The sequence below is a fragment of the Cygnus atratus genome, chromosome 9 (assembly GCF_013377495.2).
Source record: "Cygnus atratus isolate AKBS03 ecotype Queensland, Australia chromosome 9, CAtr_DNAZoo_HiC_assembly, whole genome shotgun sequence".
NCBI classification, from domain to species: Eukaryota; Metazoa; Chordata; class Aves; order Anseriformes; family Anatidae; genus Cygnus; species Cygnus atratus.
In genome coordinates this window covers 16,253,718-16,273,405 of record NC_066370.1, presented here as the reverse complement: position 1 = coordinate 16,273,405, position 19,688 = coordinate 16,253,718, and the positions used below count along the sequence as shown (strand labels likewise).

At 40.9% G+C, this 19,688-nt stretch overlaps 1 protein-coding gene across 14 annotated transcripts in view; it reads right to left on the bottom strand.

Moving 5' to 3' along the window:
• The window catches only part of LRCH3 (leucine rich repeats and calponin homology domain containing 3), a 64,630-nt gene that overhangs the window by 36,371 nt on the left and 8,571 nt on the right, over positions 1-19,688 (bottom strand). For all 14 annotated transcript variants that reach the window (XM_035544819.2, XM_035544823.2, XM_035544825.2 and 11 more), the window contains exons 2-4: positions 2,195-2,339; positions 549-675; positions 116-221 (exon numbers count right to left, since the gene is read on the bottom strand). In XM_035544819.2, the coding sequence (XP_035400712.1) occupies positions 116-221; positions 549-675; positions 2,195-2,339 (378 nt within the window). The remainder of the gene's footprint in view (positions 1-115; positions 222-548; positions 676-2,194; positions 2,340-19,688) is intronic.

The following is a 19,688-nucleotide window of genomic DNA, read 5'->3' as shown; positions in this document are numbered from 1 at the left end:
TACTTTACAAAATAATTAAGTGTATATGCTTCTAGTTCTCAGCAGAAGAAAAAGGCATTAAAAATACAGAAGTGCTTGAAGTGTCTGCTGTTACAACTGAGAGCCTTTATCTCACCTTCAGGTAAACGCACCAGATGATTTCTTCTGACATTTAGGTCCCGTAAGGATTCCAAATTGCCAATCTGCGGAGGTATTGTTTGTATTTCATTACAGCTCACATCCTACAAAGCACGAGTGAAGAGTGAGTTAGTACATTCCACACAACACAACTGGAGATACTAGAGTAGACAGAAATCCTTCTTAGACTAAAAGCAGATTTAAATAACTTGCTACTGCATGCAAGTGACTGGTTTACAATCACAAAGTTCTTAACAGAATGTTAATCTCACAGATCCCCAGAGAGCATCCCAATTACTGCCCTGTTTTTAGCAGTTTATCTGAAGCACATCTGAACCTATTATGCACAATTAAATCAATTTAATTCATTTAATTAAGTCAATTAAATTAAAGATCAAATAGTGGTGGTTAAAGAATAATTGCATACTCACAAGCTCTGTCAGCTGTCTGAGCTGTCCTATTTCTTCAGGTATTGAAACCAATTTATTATTACTTGCTATCAAAACTTTTAGTGGTAGACTACAGAGGTGCACTGGCAACGTTGAAAGCTGGTTTCGGCTTTTTGGACAGAAAGAAAACAAGATCATTACAACTCTCATGAGAGCTCACCTCTCAAATGCAGTGAAAATGCAATGAAAGATATACGCAAAAAGCACACTCCATTTTGACAATCAGCTCAGTTTTTTTCTTAATAATATAATTACTGTAAAACTAGTTCCATGAAACCTTCCTTGCTCCCTGAACCATTACTTGCTTTCTCCAGTTGTGTCTGAACACACTTTGAATGTCAAATACCAAGCCTGATCTGATGCTTTTGAACTCAGCTACATAAAAATATTTTTGGGACTTCTGAAAACTGGGCATCCTCTGTCATAACTTAGTATGTTTGAACACGGTGCAAAAGCCTTTCAGGTCAGCGCATACAAAATTCCACAGAGAAATTCATTAGATACAAAATTAGAAGTATACTGGAAATATTCAGGAAGTCATGAGGATCACAGACCTTGCCAGGATGGATTTGGCTGTTCCAAAATCCAGTGTTGTACATTTCACAACAGACTACTATTAAAGCAAATATGAGGTCATATGACTCGACTGTAACCTCAAACAAGAATCAAGTAGGATGAGAATGGATTATAAAAGGAGAAAGACTATCTTTCAAAATAAAACATAGCAAAGAGCAAAGCATGGATGTTTACAATGAAAGTTATTATGATCGTAGCAAAGGATCTTAACTAAGGCTTTGATCAGATGTTGACATTTACCAAAATATGCTGTTCTTTCATGCCTGAAGCCCAGATTTCCTTGCTATTAAAAATATCTGAGCAGTAGCTGAATCAACAACAGCTTTTAAAAGGATTATAGTTGGACTGTACCTGCTAGAGATCAGAGCAATAAGAAATCTATACCCTATTTATATCCTATATCCTATTTATATCCTATAATTCTCAACAGCAATAAAAAATAAGCTAATAAAATTGGCAGAAGAATGACACCAGAATGAAAAAGCCTGGCGTTTTTCTTGATTGCTATCACTGGCAATCTGTAACTAAGACCTTTCACCACCTCATAAAAGACTGTTTCTAGAAACGGAGAATGCTGTACACAGCTGAATTTTATCCATAGGATACATTGCACCAATTAGCTTTTAGCACTGGCAGGTAGGTCTTTGTCCTTGAGAAAGCTGTTTAAAAACCACTAGTACAGTGAAGATAAATTCCATAAAGATTATTCATGTGCTCAGATTTGAAATTTACAGATTATCCAACAACACTACCCTCTCTTTTCAGTCAGCATGGATGTATTTCACATGAAAACTACTGGAACTTATTATGAGTACTGCAAGTTGGAATTAGCTTTCCTCTTCATACTCCACTTCTACAAGCTGCCGCTTAATCCTTGTGTTCCATGATCTACCTAAGTGAGACTGGTACACGCTGCCTTGTTTCAATGACACACAATACAACAACGTGATGATCACACGCTGTGTCTGCATTATTTATGGATGCACCAAAGTTGATCAACCCAGACTATTTTTATATATACACACTAAAGCAGTTTTTAAGACAATTGTTACCTGATATTTAGAAATGTTAAAGACTGTAAGTTCAAAACAGCCTCTGGGATATATCGAATGCAGTTCTGGTACACATTAAGGCTCTCAAGGGAGACAAAGTGACATGCTTCTGCTGGAAGCTCTGACAGTCTGTTCCGTGACAAATCTGAAGGGGAAGAAAAAAACATGCCATGAAGCTATGTTAAAATTTAATGAGGGCAAGTATTATCTGTATATTTGCCGTCACATAGTGGGAAGAGTTGGACAGGAAGCAGTTTTGCCATCCTGCCTGCAAAGTTTTCAAGATTAGAAAATGATTTACACATTACACAGGAAATAAATTAACATCTTAAAATCTCGTAGTGACAATGAGAAAGAGAGACAAATGCTCCATTCCTTTCACAGTCATGCTTCTGCATCCCTAACCACTTAAAGCTTAAGGGAGTTAGTTTAAGATGTTGAAAGCCCAGCTTCAAATCTGTTGCAGGACCAGCTCCACCTTTAGATTATGGATTTTGTATAGGGTGAGTGGTGCTGTAATGAAACACAAACAAAACCCACAAGTACTCTTCTCCCAGCCCCCTGCTAAGCTCTGTCACATGGATCTCTCAGCTTCAAACTTCTAGTCTAAAATATTCACTTTACATAGAATACATAGTGCACATTTATATATAACAGCTCCAGCAGGGGAAGCATGGGGCACACACCAGATATAAGCCTTCTATACTACAGCCAAAGCATCCCTCCCTTCACAAAGACACCAGTTCAATCCTGAAATCTCAATCATGTAACGCAATAACCAGTTGTCTTGGTAGCAGAGAAATGCCTGCTCGCTGCTAGCAGCAAGATTTACCATTTCTCTGTGATCAAACATTCCCTGCTGGGCAAGAGACAAAGTTTAATCAAAACTACCACCAAATATTTGCGTTTGAAGAATCAACATTTCTCCTCAGCCAGTCCAAACTGAAACCCTACGTGTATCCATCTGCATTACTCTCCTCCAAGGGTAAAAGCTGCGTTGTGATAAATAACACTGCTCAAAGTGTTATTTTCTCCTTAAAGGTCAAGCCAAGCTCTCGGTTATGAATGCCGAAGGACAGTTCTCACAAACACACGCTAGTAGCTCCCACTTCCTAACACACCCAGCTCTTAGATCTGACAGGGGTTACGTTCACCATTAAGAGCACAAGACAGATGACTTTGCGTCAGCAAGGAGTTTTAGAGATACCGCCTGGTAATAGACTGACACTTCACCCACACCTTTTTAAGCAGGCAGACATTCACTGTAAAAACCCCAGTTAATCTCAATCAGCGTCGTGAACGATCACAGCAAATATCCAAATGGAATTGCTATATTCTTTATTTGTTTTCATCCTTTATTAGTTTTGGGGTTATCCTTCAAATAAAATAAGCTTGTAGTGCACCTTTATTCCACGAAGGAACCATCCGATACAGATGACTTTTTAAAGGCTGACAATTCAGATAGGTCTCGCGAGTCTTGGACTACTATTATTATTATTTTTAAACAACGGGAAGCTTTTACAGAGTAAAAAAGCCCTCCCTGCAGAGCTCTTGTCTACCACTCTGTTTCAGTGTATGCTGCTCTACGGTGCTGAAGGAAAAAAGGTTAATGCTAGGGCACCTGGAGCTGCCACTAGGTCTGTCTCAATTTTTACAACTTTGATCAGAAAAAGCCACGAGTTACTACGGATAAAGAACCAGGAATTAAAAATCTCAGGAGAAAGAAGCACTACACTGAACTTCGCAGAGAAAAACTCTCAGATGTATTTTAGTGTAAGTGGTAAGAGACCACATTAACCAAACTGCAGATATGACCGAAGTTAACTAAAGAATAAGATGGATATAAAATAAGGTGGTGTAAGGCACACACAGATAAGAAAACAGGAAAGGCATGGAAACTTCTAATCCACTGATATAAAAGGTAACGGGGAACATAACAAATCTCATTGCCCGTTCAGCAAAAAGTAGGAAAAATTACACCAAGTGTTTCTTTTCAGCTTGTATCAACATCGAAGTTGCCCTCAGCTTAAACTAAGTTTGAACTTGATTTTGGAAAGCCACCATTTTTAACTCATCATTTCTGACCAGCTGTAACAGTGGGAGCTAAAACTACAAACCAAAAGAAGTCATTAGCATTAAGTCTGCACTGAATCTCTAGAATTGCCTTTTAACAAATAAGGATTATGGATTTTCCTCCTTTTTCTATTTTTTGAGAAAGAGGTCAAGCTTTTTTTTTTTTTTTTGAGGAAAAACCTGCACTTACAGATTGCTAAAGACAGCTTCCATAAACATCCTAATCTTACCACGTCCTAATCCTGATAAATCACCAGATAAACGTGTCAAATGCCAAGCCAGACCACCGCGATGAATCCTACTTCCTGTTACTGCCATACCCCAAGACTCCTTACTTCCATTGCCCTTTCTATTGCCACAGTTTGTGGGAATTAAATCTAGTTTTTCTGATCACCCAAACGCTACGTGAGCAGCAGGGAAACGGTGGTGCAGGTGGCAGATCTCTGTTCTGCTGGCAGGGATTCCTTTTGCTGCCTTAAAGCACTTGCTGAACTCCAGCCTAAGCACAGACAGAGAACAAATAAGACTGATCAGAATCTGCAGACAGTAAAGGAAGCAATAAAATATCTGTGTATACCCTGCAGGGACACAGTGTACACTTTCAAGGGAATTTACGCAGCGGGCACATTTTGTACGAGCCATCTCCTGTAAGCCACAAGCCTGTCCCAGGGTTTATTTTGCTTTACTTCCCTAATTTAATTTTCATTAGTGATTTACTAAAAATGACAGCCAACTCCAACCCACTTCCCTCCAAATAACATCTGTATAGCTGCAGCAGATTTAAAGCAGAGTAACAGCACTAAAACTAGGCAACAATGTGATGGCCAAAATTGCGACGCTCCCAGGGGAATCTCTCCTGTGCCAACATTGTCCTAAAATGTAGGAGAAGAGTGATTTCCAAACACACACAGTCCCAACACAAATAAAAGTGATGTATCCTGCACATTTCGTAGTAAGTGCAGCCAACCACAGCAGTTGTGACCACTGAACTCATCTCTAATACGGCTTTGCATAAGGTTTCACAGCACAGTCGTTTGCTACATATCGGAAAGGGAAAAGAATGCAAATTATTTCAGAAACAAGCAAGAGTAATGTAGAAAAATACTCAGCTTCTACACTGCCCACATGCTTAAGCATCTATTTTAAATAATTACTTACAACTTTGGTCGTCATCTAAGGGGTAAGGTGCTTTTTTTGTTGTTTTTTTAGGGACCTTGGGGGGCTGGGACTGAGTTGTACCACAGGATACTGACATTCTCCAACCCACAGCTTTCTCCCTCCTTCACACAGCTGTGCTGCCTGTTTTCAACACTACTCATTTTAACAAAGAACTAGACTTCCCAAGTAATGAACCATGTTTTCTGGCAGAAGAGCCACAGAGAAAAAGTTTGTTTTCACTGTTTTGGAAAGGGTTTAACCACAAACATGAGAAGTCTCTCAATTATTCTTTGGAAAGATAAAGTGAAACAAGAAGCATTTAAAACCTCGTGTTTACACATTGTTCTATTGCCTAGACCCTCATAGCATCTGAGTACTAGACACGAACTTTGTATTTTCTGAGCTATGATTCAGTATTTCTTTAGAAATAACTCCCTGCAAAACAAGATTAGGTAGGAAGAATGAAAATACACTTTTTTAAACAACACATGAGCTCATAGCGTGATAGAAAAGACATCAAAGTGGGTTAGCAGCAACGGCTAAGTTTTTCCAGACTTCTCTCAATCTACAGTGATTTTAAAACTTGGCGTTTCGGTCCAGGACTTGAAATTCAATGGAAAGCAGATCAAATTGGAGCTAAATCTGGGACAGCAATACAGTCCCTTGAATCATTCAAAATCGGTCTAACCAATTACAAGTTTGGTTGATAATGCTGCAGCATTTTTGCTCACATGATAGTCATGACAATGTCATCTCCTACAAAGTAACTATGATTTCATGTGCTCAAAGGGGGAATTAAGAGGGAGACCTGCCAGGAACATTAAAAAAAGGCAAGTATCATAAAGGAGGCTGAGCTTTAGAATAAAACAAAAGCACTTCAAGAATAAGACGGAAGCAAATATCTTATAAAATTGAGTGAGAATTTAAACGTTCAAATCAAGAACAGCTTTTGGTTATTTGCAATTTTCTCCTGTCCCGCAGGAGACTCCAACAAGAATTTAAGCTTTCCACGACAGCGTCCTAAGCCTCAGTGACATTTCTGATTTTGGCCACTTCCTCTGGAAGTCTCCCCCCCCCCCCCGAAACCAGACCTTCAATGGAAACAGAAACAGGGCCGAGTACAGCAGTCATTGAATGAAGCAATTCAACTCCATCCTCTTCCCCACCTTCTTCCTAAAAATATCTGAATGAAAGGAACAGCTCTAACAAAACTAGGAGGTAAATATTTAAAGAAAAAAGCACTCCAGCCTATATACCTGCAGCACAGCAGCATCTGGTGCTTTTCCAAAGGAAGTGGAAGTGAGGCAAACGAAAAAAAAGCCATTTCATCAAAAATATCTTGACAATTACGACTTGTTTTAGTTATAAATACTCTTCTGTCACTGCAGATATAAAGTAACTGTTTAGTAACAACCAAAAAATAAAAGGTGTTAATAGCATGAACTGTTGTGAAAGCTAAAATTTGTACAAGGATTTCTCTCCATTTCTCAGAAAAATGGCAATGCTGCAGTGAGATATTATTTACATTTTATTTTTTTACAAATATTGTAGCGTGAACTAAGAAGTAATTGATAACTGCCAAATCAAGCAAGCAATAATCAATGTGATGCAGAATATTTGATTTAATATGTGTAAACCCTTTTTTCCTTGTCATACCACAAAATGCAGAGAGCAAGCATACTAATTCCCTCTCAAAAGTACAAATGCTGAATTTTACTATGAAGAAACAAATGAGTGAAATACAGCTACTGTAATTTGAACTAGGAATGACTTGTGTTCGGCTTTAATGGGTTAAAGTAACCATTAAAAGGAATCTGCTTCAAAAAAAACAAAGGTTCTCCTTGCCTGCTAAAAATGGATGCATTTCCTTGAAGGCACGACCATGTGGAATTTTGGCAAAGGGGAAACGTTCTTTGGAACTAAGCTCTTTGTGGAAGATAAAACAGCCAACAGTACAAACACAAAACGAAATCTCAGAGCGGAGTCAGGTCGCTGACCTTTTCCATCCTAATTGGGATTCCACTCAGAAGGCCAACAAATCCAATGGTAAATGCAAATCAAGAATATGCTACATTATATTAAAGTTGCATCATTCGGCACTGAATGTAAACTTCTGCTCAAAGAAGAATGTTACAGTAAGACCAAACAAGATGTGTGAACAGAGCCCTGCTGAACTTCAGCTGTAACACGAACGTGTCTCCGACAAACCCCGAAGCACGAAGACCCGCCGTTTAAGGTACCGGGTGCTTGAACCCGCTGCCCAGGCTGGGCCGGGAGGGAGCTGCAGCTCAGCTGCTGCTGGCGCTCAAAGCAGCAGGGCGGTGGCGAATTCCAGCTCCTGGTGAGATGATCAGCCTGCCGAGCCTGCTGCATCGGGAGCACGGCGTCTCATTCCAGTCGACTGCGACGACGAAAGCCAGCCCTAAGCCTGGCCTGGGATACAAAACTTTGTTGATAAAAACCGGACTTTTGTCACCGCAGACTTGCCTGTGTTCCATACAGGGCTTTTTCTTTCAAACTAAAAATGTAAACCAGCAAAACCTAGATCTTTGTCTGTCTATCAAAACCCAAAAGTCAGCAACCACCGTAACACCTGCTGGCAAAACGCTGATGTGAAAGAGATTGCGACAAGGGCAGCAGCTGCAAGGTGTGGGCTCCCAGTCGTGACGTATTGTGACATCAGCTGTGACCACACTTAGTGATGCAACAAGACTGGTGTCTGTGACGTGGTTTGAATCCCAGCATCGATGCCTGCTGCTGTACACTGCCCTCAGCTAAGATTATACCTCACCGAAGGGCAAGAAAATGTTCTGCTTTCCGTGTTGTAAATTAAAAGCACTCTCACAGGTTTCCTTTTACGCCAGATGAATCTAACATGTATTAGCCTGCAGATGACATACAAAATCTATTTTAATATAAATAATTAAGTCAACCAACCCATGACCAGGAGGCTGATAGCCAGAGTAATGACAGACAGAAAGAGGCAGAAGGAACTGCTTTACGATGACAAAGGCCAGCTGGTCAAGAAGAACCACGTCCAAAATTGTGTTTCTTCACAAACAGATGGGTTTCTTCACATACACAACTTAAAAACCGGCAGCAAACTCCACGGTTTCACGATAACAGGACTGTGTTATCGTCAGCTTCTTGTAAAACGGCGAAGTAGCTGATGTGATCTCGCAGAGATGAAGGCGGCTCACCTGAACAGCTCCTTTACAACCGCTGCTCCTGAAGTCAGCCTGCTCCCTGGGAATTCGCTGCCGAGGTTACAAGCCTCATCTTGCAGATAATGTCACAAAGCGGACCTTTTGAGGAGCTTCCTGGTGTCATCTGATAGCTCAAGTGTGACATTTAGAGCCAACTCTCTCAGGACTATTACTTACAGTTCCAAATGCATTCGAAGCACATCGTTATACAAACTGTAACTCCAATTTTGTTAGTTTGTCATCCATTCCATCAGCCAAATAAATTCATGCACATTGATACTGTTTTCATGACTTGGTATGTTTCACCTCTTAAACATTTCAGACATTGAAACGAAAACCTAAGAGCAATACTTGCAGCCCTACTGATTTTTACGAAACATTCCCATAAAGCTACTAAAAGAAAACGAGTAAAATGAAAGCATAGCCCTAAACAGATGAGTTACTGGTATTATTGCACAGTTTTCTTGTGCGAGAAAACGAAAAAAAAATCAAAAAATACCTGTGCTATAAATCTGATACTAGTGGTCTCTATACTCATTATGTGGGAATAGTTTTCTTTTTAGGCACTGAAAACACTAGCAACCTTACAGCTTCATTTCATACTTGGAGGATTTCCTGACACAGGATGGGTGATTTTACCTCTTCCTGTCTGCTATGATGTAACACCACCACTTTTGTCATACCCTAATTTAAAACAAACCTCAGAAATGTCATCTCTTGACTTACCTTCCACCTGCTAGTCCTGTCAAACCTGAACTTTTCCCAACTATTTCCCCACGCATCTTAGATACACCTCTTGGAAACTTATTAAGTCAAAGCAAAAGAAGGTGGCATTTACTGGCCTGAGCTGAGACTGTTCCTTCTTTTCCTTTTTTATTTTCACCTACGTGATTTTTGTAGCCCTATAATGAACACAACCCCCAATTCCTAGTTTCAATTTCCAGTATTTCATGACGTTAGGCAAGTTAGTCTAAGACATGCAATTTGACCTTGATACACTTCTCGCATTTCAATTCTCAGCAGACCCACTCTTGGTGTGTATAATCACATTCTGCCTTAGCAGGAATACTAGCAGCATTCAACTCTTTTAACCGTTTCCAGGGCCTACCATTTTGGAGCCAAGAACCAGCCAAGCCTGTTGCATTTTACAACACGAACAGGCTATGATTTCTGCAGATACAGAAAGCGAGGCAAAAGTTAGTGGTTTGTTCCAAATGTCAGCTCAGCGGTGCTGCGCCTCGAACACAGAGGTGCTCACCACCAAAGGCTGTTTCACCATCTCGAGAACATACCGCGTAGCACACAAAATGAACTGAAAGATTACACTCTGCACTGGAATCAGCCCTCTAGATTTCCTGCCTCGTGTGCTAGAGACAAGGTTTGTAAAGACACGGTTTGCAGTATGCTTTTAAACAACGCGGCTTAACACTGTCCTTTGTAAAAAAGGACTTCAAATCATTGCCAAACCATTGTCAAGTTTCAGATGTGTGGATCAAAGTTTCTCATATGGTATTTCCTCTGGATATGCTTTGTTTTCATGAATTTTTACAAAATAAATCAAGTTTCTTGCCAGCTATTCAAAACAAAACAAGAAAACCCCTCACTTCCCCTGAAGAATTCTTACAAATCCTTTGCATGTAGCAATTTAGGCCAAAGCACTCAACTCTTGTTTCAACACAGAGATTACGAAATGAAACTTTTTTTTTTTTAGCTCAGAAACATCTTACTAAGAGTCATACAATAGTACTTTGCAGACTGTGGTCCCCAATTACTTGAACTACACTATTTTTTTTTAACATTAATTTGCCCCTTCAACTCCTCTCCACTAGAACACATCATTTGCACAAGAAATGAATCAAATACAACTGCCACTGAGCTTAGTCTCTGTAGTATTCACCGTTCACACTAAGAAAATGTACGTACAAAAATCTGCAAGAGCTTTAATTCTGCTTCTATTTATATTCTACCAAATTGAGAAAACTCAGTCATACCTGGGATCAAAGAGGAAAACAGAAGACTAGGAACTCACTCCCACGTTCCCTCCATTTTTGCTCTCCACGTTATTTTACTGCGTATTTGTTCTGGTTTAGCTTTTTCTTTTGCACATGAATGAAAACCTCACAGGTGTCACCGTAAAAAAAAGCAACACTGACTAAACACAAACACATAGTTTACAGTCCCGCACTTCGGACCAGATGCCGTACTTCCTTTGAGAAGAAAGCACATTCCCCCCTGACAGCACGATTTTCTCACCGCAGCAGATCACGAGTACTGCAAGAGAAGGATAAACATTCAAATCAGAGTAACAGCTTGGAATAAAATGCCGCTTTCTCTGAGAATTTTTTTCACTTTCCTTTCACAAGGAAAACATACGTATATATTTTTTTACTAACACAAAAAAGTGGAAACTGCAGAACACCATCACACAGCTGTTCTCATGTGATTACTAGCAAACAGGCAAAGCGAGAGGCTCTAGTCCCCACAAGGAGCAGAGAATTCCTAATATTCCACAAACTTCAGTTGCTTTTCCTCTAGTTGGCTCTAGAGCAGGCAAATCAGTAGCCTAGACAAACCAAACTTATGTCAAGCCTTATTTATGTTTCAACGTAGATTGTGGCTTCGCAGTCAGCCAATCTAAGCCGGCAGGACCACAGAAGGGAACAATTCCTCACTGGCCTCATCATCATCCCCTCCCTCGCGCCAGCGCTGCTGATTGCACAGCCACACAGCCAGTTGGACCTCATTACTGTGAACAAATCCTGAAAGAAAAAAAAAAAACCCAAAACACAAAGCCACAAATAGTTTTCAGCCCTTCTGAGGCATGATCTGATTCACGGTGCTGTTGTGTAAGCTCTTACATCAACGCAAGGGAGAAGATGAGAATGTGCGGCTACGTGTGTAGGGAAGAAGGAGACCATGACTTCTGCGAGGCGCTGGGATTTGGACTAGCTGCTTTATGATAACCACAAAACCGCACTTCTCTGGTTCCTTACCATACACACTCCTAATAAAACAGGGATCGTTTCAGAATAGCAAAGTCAGGGTCGCAACCAGGGATTTATTCCCAGGTTTTGCTCCTTACAGATAGGCGCTAGTGGACACGGCACAGTATTTTAAGGACGGCACGTGGTGGAGCGAAGCAAACACTTCAGGAATGAGATGCCACCACTTCTCAGACGAGTGGGGAGAAGAAATCAGTGACTTGAGGAGAGAGCCGTGCAGAAGGAAGTCCGACGACCCAGCAGCTGGGCCTTACGACCTGTCAGTAAACAAGAGGACAGACTACAGACAGAATACACACTGCGACTGGATGTGCTGCTACGGCACAGATGACACAAGCAAAGCAGAACTGTTTATCCATCTCTGAAAATAAGGATTAATTCTAACCCTTTCCTAAGGAGCTGTAAGTTGAAAAAGTTTATATATAGTCTTCCCCACCCCCTCATATCTTCTATCTTCCAGCTATTTCATTCCATTTCCTCACTAACCATGGGCATCCAGCCAACAGGATCGTCACGCGTCTCTTTCAAACAACCCTAAAATATCAAGCCAAACAAACTAAAATAAGTGAAAGTAGGAGAAGCAATGTCACAAGAGTTCTAACGCGGGGGAAATGAACCAGGGTCTCCAGCTCACCAACTCTGCTTACTCTGGGGAAGTTCTGTTCCTGGCTGGCTGGCTGCATTGCACATTCCCCGTGTTTATTTGTGTAAAACACGCATACAGGATTTATCTCCAGGAAAAGCAGCCCTTGGATGACACCTACAAAGCTGGTTAAGGCAGCACACACCCTTTCATTGATAAACCCGGTTTAAAGGCGGCTACTTTGGCTTGACCCAAACCTACTCCTAGTTGACTTAAGATAAACTAAAACAAAGAACAAAGTCAAATCATGGCATGAAACCTGTATGCCCAGATTTTTACATTATTATAATCAAAACAGTATACAATCACATCTGAAAGCCTTGGAGAGGCACCCTCTGGCATCCCATTATACTGGTGTAAAATGATCGCAAGTATTGGATACTCCTTACCACACCCCCCTTTGCAGTAAGCTACTGATTCTGCAACACTTGGGTGAGCACTGCCCCATTTGCATCAGGCAAGAAAACAGTCAAGTTAGCTCATACTGGTTTTTAAGTTGTTAAAACTCTTCTTGCAACTTTTGCCTGAAGCTAACTTGGGGAGGACCTATATGAACTGCATTCTCTAGCGGGTCCCGTGGAGTCACTAGCTCTTATCTGCACACTGACAAACAAGTAGAAGCCTTGCCTCTGTGAAAACGCTTAGAAGATGGGAAGAAAGGCGGCGACTTTGGAAAAAAAATATCTGTAATCGGGATCATCTAAACAGACTACTTGGAATCGGATCAGAGCCCTCATTACTTAAACATTCTGTTTTCTTTCATCATTAAGCAGCCATCTTTGCTAAAACAGGAGCAAAATGTCCTCATTATAAAGGAGACTAAGCTCACGTTGCAAGCGTTTTGCTGCACCACCACCGCTTAGAACCATTACCTGTTTCAGATAAACAGATTCAGTCCCTCAATCCCAGCAAACACAGGACGAAATTTAGCCCTTCTGCATTTCTTGCTTGCCTTTAATACAAGAGATCTGCTTTTCTGGGTTCTCATTCTCAGAGCTATGGAAAAACTATCATGCTTCAAAATGAGTATGAGTAAACGCACAAAATCCCACCAACCATTTCAGTGCTGTCCACTATTTTTGCTTCCCATAGGCCTGAGCTGCCCTTTTCCCATACTACTTAGAAAAGACATACCTCCCTTCCATGGGCTTTCTTCCCCTGCCAGGAAGCAATTTCTCATTTTCTTTCACAGCTCTTTCCTTTTCCCATGAGCACGCCAGGACAACTGACAGCTCAAGACCTGCACACCACTTCTTACTTTCACAGGGGCAGAACTAACCTGGCAGCGACTTGTTCTCAGCGATCAGGTTTCCAGCGCTGAGCAGAGAAGCACTGAACTGCTGTGCAGAAACAGGAATGAACGTGGCAAAGGGCCACAACTTCTTCAACCTGCTGCGACAGTGTCTCTTGAAACTACACGCCAGCTTCATTAAACTTCAGCTGAAGACATTCGTTTGGAGGCTGGAGTCAGAATGTCAGGTCACTTAGTAATACGTATTTTTAACCTTACTTTTAAAGAGAAAATGTGTTACTGTCCTGTCGCAGTAAGCTGTATTCAGAAGCGTGCTTCATTACAGGACAGAACGCCAAGCTGCCACCTCCCGAACAGGTGGCTGAGCTGTGCTGTAATGGGAAGACGTCTGCTTGTTAGCAGAGGAGAGGCTGCGAGTTCTACCTGGCAACGTTACATTTCCTTACTTCTGTAAGTTTAAGGAAACATTTTTCTCATAGTCCAGAGGCCTGCCAGTAAGCACTTCTAGGTTTTCACGTACATCATCATCTCCTTCAGTTCCATTTCTCACTTTTGCAGTTTTTACAGGGAAAGCCTATAACTTACGGTATGTACATAAGGTACTGCACACGCAGGACATTACGTAAAATAGAAAAGACTCTTGCCAAGAAACTATATTGCGCACACAACTCCCGACAGAAGATAAATGTATGATAAATATTAGCTCCCACACCTCATGATTAGACTCTAGATATTATGCTAGATACCACAGTCCATAGCATAAAATCCACTGACAAGTCAATTTTTCAGAAACAGGGGGGCAGTGGGGAAGGGGCTGATAAAGTGGGTAAAGCAAAACCACAGGTTAATATAAAACAATGCAGATGACGTACAATGCTCGGTAACGACACTGCTGACAGAAGAGTACCAAGACCTCCTAGACAGCTCTGACCCAGACTAGAAACCCCTGGAAGGCAGCAGAGTGCCTCTTCACCAGAGGTTTGCTGTCCGACCTGGTGGTCCCGTAACCAGCTCAGGTACCCCCAGTGCACTTACTGCTCTGTGAAACCACCCCGAACAATCTGCTCACAGCTATGGAGAGTTCAGCCTGAAGGGACTCCCAGTGAGAAGATCGTATGTTACCGTCACTTTGCTTAATGCTCTGCTGCGGCTTTCATCTGTATCAGGGAAATACATCACACATTCAGCGGTTCCAACAGCTTGGCAACCGAACTGGAACTCGGGGAGGGAGAGCTGGCATGCAATAAAGACAAGAATAAGGCAGTCAGAAGGGCTGGAAATGTAAAATGCAACCAACAAAGGCTCTGTATTTCCACCGTTCATCTACTTATTTTACTAAATGCTAGCAATGATTTCAATTCATCTTAATATCGTACGTATTGTTCTCCATCTACAAGAACGTTCACGTGTAACCATTTCAGCTAACAGAATAGGGATATTAGCAGCAGCTGCAACCTAACCTAGCGTCACACTAGCTTTGCATATTCCCCTCTGTATTTTTCACCAAGAAGTTAAAAATACCTTACCTTACTACGTTTCCTTTTTTCCCCACAGACAATTTAAGTAGAATGATATATTAAAGTCAGTAATAGACGGACAGTGCAAAGAAGTTTTAGCTACAAATGCAGCTTGGAATGTCTTTCATGGAGAATTAGAAACAAACTGGCTTAAACCTGAGCTGAAAATTCAGACATCTTAAAAAAAAAAAAAAAAAAAAGTAATTTCACAATAAAAGGCCAATTATTTCCAGAGAAAGGCAAGCATTTCTATAAAATTTTATGCCTGTTATTAACGCATTTCTGCAAAGTTCTTAACAGGGTGCCTCCGTATTTCTGGCATTTAGCTACAGCTTCATCAGACTGTGCAGTAAGGTCACCAAATACGTCTCATACCACTGCAGACACTGATCTGTCTTCAGCAGGATGGTATTTTATTGCAGAGAAAAGTCAATAAAGTCCTAGCAGTCAAAAGCCCTATGTTCTCTTAATGACTCCTTGAGGCCATCTCTCATGCTGACATCATTGCTAACAAAAAAAGCCTGTTACACTTTACACAAGCAGCGCTGCAGTTTTCAATAGGACAATTATAGCCAGAATCCTAGAAAAGGAGATGGAGCCTTACCAAGTCATCTGTACAATACAAGCCATTTCAGTGTCAAGAAATAAAAAAAAAAGGTATAGGATATGTATGGAAAGTATCCCGCATCAAACAGAGAACAGCCAGATGAGGAGATAAATGACAGCAATTGCCAAAACATATGTTCATAATATAAAATAAATTTTGAATCTGGAAACCATAAAAGTCACCTTCAGTCAAAAACACGTCACGCAGACATTAGCAAGGATCAAGGCCTACAGAAGTGGTGGTCACAATTTCATCCATCTTCATTATGTTAAAAGCTAAGCTGGCTAAAAAACAGAAGCAAGGCGATCAAAATGAATGTTACCTTCTCCAATTAATATTTTGAGCTGACTTGCATATAACCTTTCACAAAAAAATTAAACGTTATGAAACCCAGGGCAACAAACAAAATCCAAAGTGATCTGACTGCAGTTGAAAATGTGTTTTTTCAAAACCAGCCCTGGCTGAGCAGTCAACGTTTTTCCTGTGAGTCACTGATGCAAATTCAGCCCAAACTGCAGTAGTCACTTTGAGAGCTTTGGGCTGGTCTGCGTGGAAGCGGTGGCACCATCCCTGCAGCTCCTGAGAAGCACCACGGACAGCTTTGTGCCTAGGCAATTCCAGCTATACTGACTCAGGACGAGCTGCACGGAACATAAGAAACAGGAAAATGAAAGCTGCTTGTCTGATAGGAAAATTCTTGACGAACACTGAGCCCCAGAATAAAAGCTGCCTGGCGACTGCCTGCACTGCACAATGAGAATCCCTTTTGCAGAGATCACCAGCACTCCTCTTCATAATTAGTATTTGACCATCTATGATTTTTAGAGCTCTAACTATGCACAAAACCTTGCAAACAAAGGGAAGTGTTAACTCGAAAACGTGCAAAAATGCAAACCCAACAAAAATTCAAATGGAAAATCTCCGAGTTAGCATACGTGAAGCACTTTCTCTAACACGTGGACACGAGCATAAGGACACCCAAAGCCTCCTCCTGCCCCTCAGCAACAGGACACCCTGCCTGCTGCCACTGCTCGAGAAATACTTGACTGGCTTCCAGCAGAGCCAGGTTTCATTTTACACAAGTGCTTCACTGAGTTAGCAGCGAGGGGAAGTGCAAAGCAAATAACTCATCTCCCCTGTCCCCCAGCCCAGTTAAAATTTCTTTAGGTCCAAAAGGAATTATCTAACTAAGCAAATCAACTTAAAATTAAGTTTTAAGACAAATGGCAGATAAAAGCTTTGAATACAGAGCTAGACCTATTGCTAGATTACAAGACACACAATCCATGTGCAAACCTCTGTATCCATCTATTTCTTTTTTCCTATTAGAAATTACAAGTGTTGTTAAAACCATACATTTAATATAAATTCAACCCACTTATCTTCCCCAGAAAAAGCCAATGAATCGCGCAGGGGGACAGTTATACACAAATTAATTGGCCCCGCTGAGCAATTTTTTAAAAAAGAAAATACATTATAAAACCAGCACATTATTAATTTAACTTCATTATAAATACGGAAATGAACAGTAACAAGAAAGCAGTATGGGTAGGAAAATATTAGTCGAGCAGGAATATTTGAAATTTATACAAAACAAAAGACGATGCTAAAGCATTAACAATACTGATGGTACAGAAGCAGCAGTATTGCTCTTGCCCTGAAAGCAACACTGATGTCTTGTTACTGTAAGTACATGATGACAAAGCCTCCTGAGATCACCAGAAACTCAGAAATACATCTACACTTCTAACAGAAGTAAAATAAAACTCTTCAGGCCACTATAAAGTAAAGAGAAACTTGTGAAAAGCGTCACCATAAAATACGTTTGAAAATAAAACCGAGTTTATAGCCCGTTTCACCTGGTAGGATTTACCATTCTTCACAAACAAGAACTTCATCTCTGTGAGACTGCAGTGACAGCCAAAGCAGCAGCAGCTGTTATAACTGTGACAAGAAATACTACATAAAAGAAACAAAGAGCACTGCACTTTTGTTGCTAGCATGAATGGCAGAGATCACAAGACAAGATGCCACACGCTGATTAAAAATACGGCAAATGAAAGTTTGCCACTGAAGCTTGGCACCCTCTTAAACAGTTAAAACCAGCCATGCAGCAGGAAGAACTCGTCTGTAACTTGCAAGAGCCACGTGGAAAAGCTGTTATGTGGAAAGTAACGCGATGCAAGCCTGTGAACAGCCAGAGCGCAATAAAGTTTATTACCGTTCAACTCTGCAACTGATGCTACTGGTGTTGAGAGAAATTAAAGTTGCATTTTCAATGTAATACGTACAATTGTATTGGATTCTTCTTCATTAATCCCCTCATTGCAGAAGATGCTACCTGTCAGAGGTAGGTTGACGCTGGTCTATGAATTCAGATCTCTTATTTTTTGCTGATCAAAAAGGGCATGTCCAGCTTTATACCTGTTAACGTGCCCAGTCCCTCCTACGTACTGTTATCCCTGCACAGCATGCAAGTTGATGAATTACATAATGTAGTAGGTTTCAAATCAGCTGGCATGGAAAGAAACAAGGGCATATAAAACACTTTCAAGATGTTTAAATGTATGTTCAACATCAAACTTGAAGTGAAATGAGATTCAAGTCCTCCAGATAAAATGGACGGTTTACAATTTCCTTTTCCCCCCCTTGCTTCATGGGGCACAAAATGTGTTCTTTAGCTCTAACATTACACGACTTTGCCTGGGAAGTAAAACAATACGCCACAAGCTCTTCTCTAAACGCCTCTGACACACACACACACGCATCCCAGTGAGGAAGCAGCACGTACCGCACAAGCAGCACAGGAAAAGCAAGATGCAAAGAGGTGGGAGAAGTGGTGGTGGAAGGATTTCTGTAAGGTCGGAAACAGAATTGAAACAGAATAGCCAAAATAAGAAGCATCATTTACTCGACATATAAACAAATTTTCTTCTAACATGATTTAAAAGTAGACTAAACTGTCCTCAGTGGAGAAACATACAAGTACGAAGTGTATCTCCAAGTGTGAGGGGTAGGTAGCCGTGCCAACCTACAGACAGAGCTTCTCTGCCTCGTGCACTGCATCGCATCGGTGCCACGCAAGAGCAAAGAGAAGGTCTCACGATTCTGGTCAGGCTTTTGTGTTTATTTGCTTTCGTAATCCCCAAGGCCCTGAGCAATTGTCAGGTATCTGATACATTTCTCATTACTACTACTGAGAAAGCTCCAGAGACACATGTTGTAGTCATTCATTAGAAAAAGGAAATCCCTCCCCCAAAACAGAGGGGACAACGCCTCATTCAATTTACACCAGAACCTGCCCAAACAACTCGTAAAGGACGCTTCACATGCTTCTAAAAAAGTCCCTGTATTTCCATCTGCTGGATATTCAATATGGTCAAGACTTGAAAAGAACTGCATCACGCTGAAGGGATACAGTCAGATCAGTACCACTTGCTTTGTGCCCCTCCTCTTCAAAGTGCTCCATGCTTATTCATCAACCGATGGCAGCAAACACAACGCTCTTCCCTAGATGCAATTTGAGCAGAATGCCACGGTACAGGAAAAGTTAAACTCCAGGAAAATACACGTAGTGTATTCATTTCATAAGGAATAAAGATTTCTGGCAAGAAAAGCTATTTATAATATTCCTTTTATTAGTAGTTTAATACTTCAGTCTAGATGAAATTCTATGAACTGGAAGGGACTCTTGCACTAAGTAACAAAAAAGAAGCGTAATCAAGATTTGCGACCTTCCTAGTTTCAGCTCTAGGATAAATGTAGTTTGTACCAACTTTTTTTCATGCTTATTTTTCAGATTTATTCACTACGCTCACAACCATCTGCCTGCTCAGAATGAAAAGCTAGTATTTAATCACCAGCGAAGACGATGAAAAGCTTCTAGGCTTTCCCCGGCACCATATAACTTTTAATGGCAATTACAACAATCTTCTGACAGGAGACGCCGCTAAACGATGTGATATGATTTGCACAGCGGCAGCACAGAGCCATAAAACATGCAATACTTGAATACTTTGCAACACATTTATAGCTC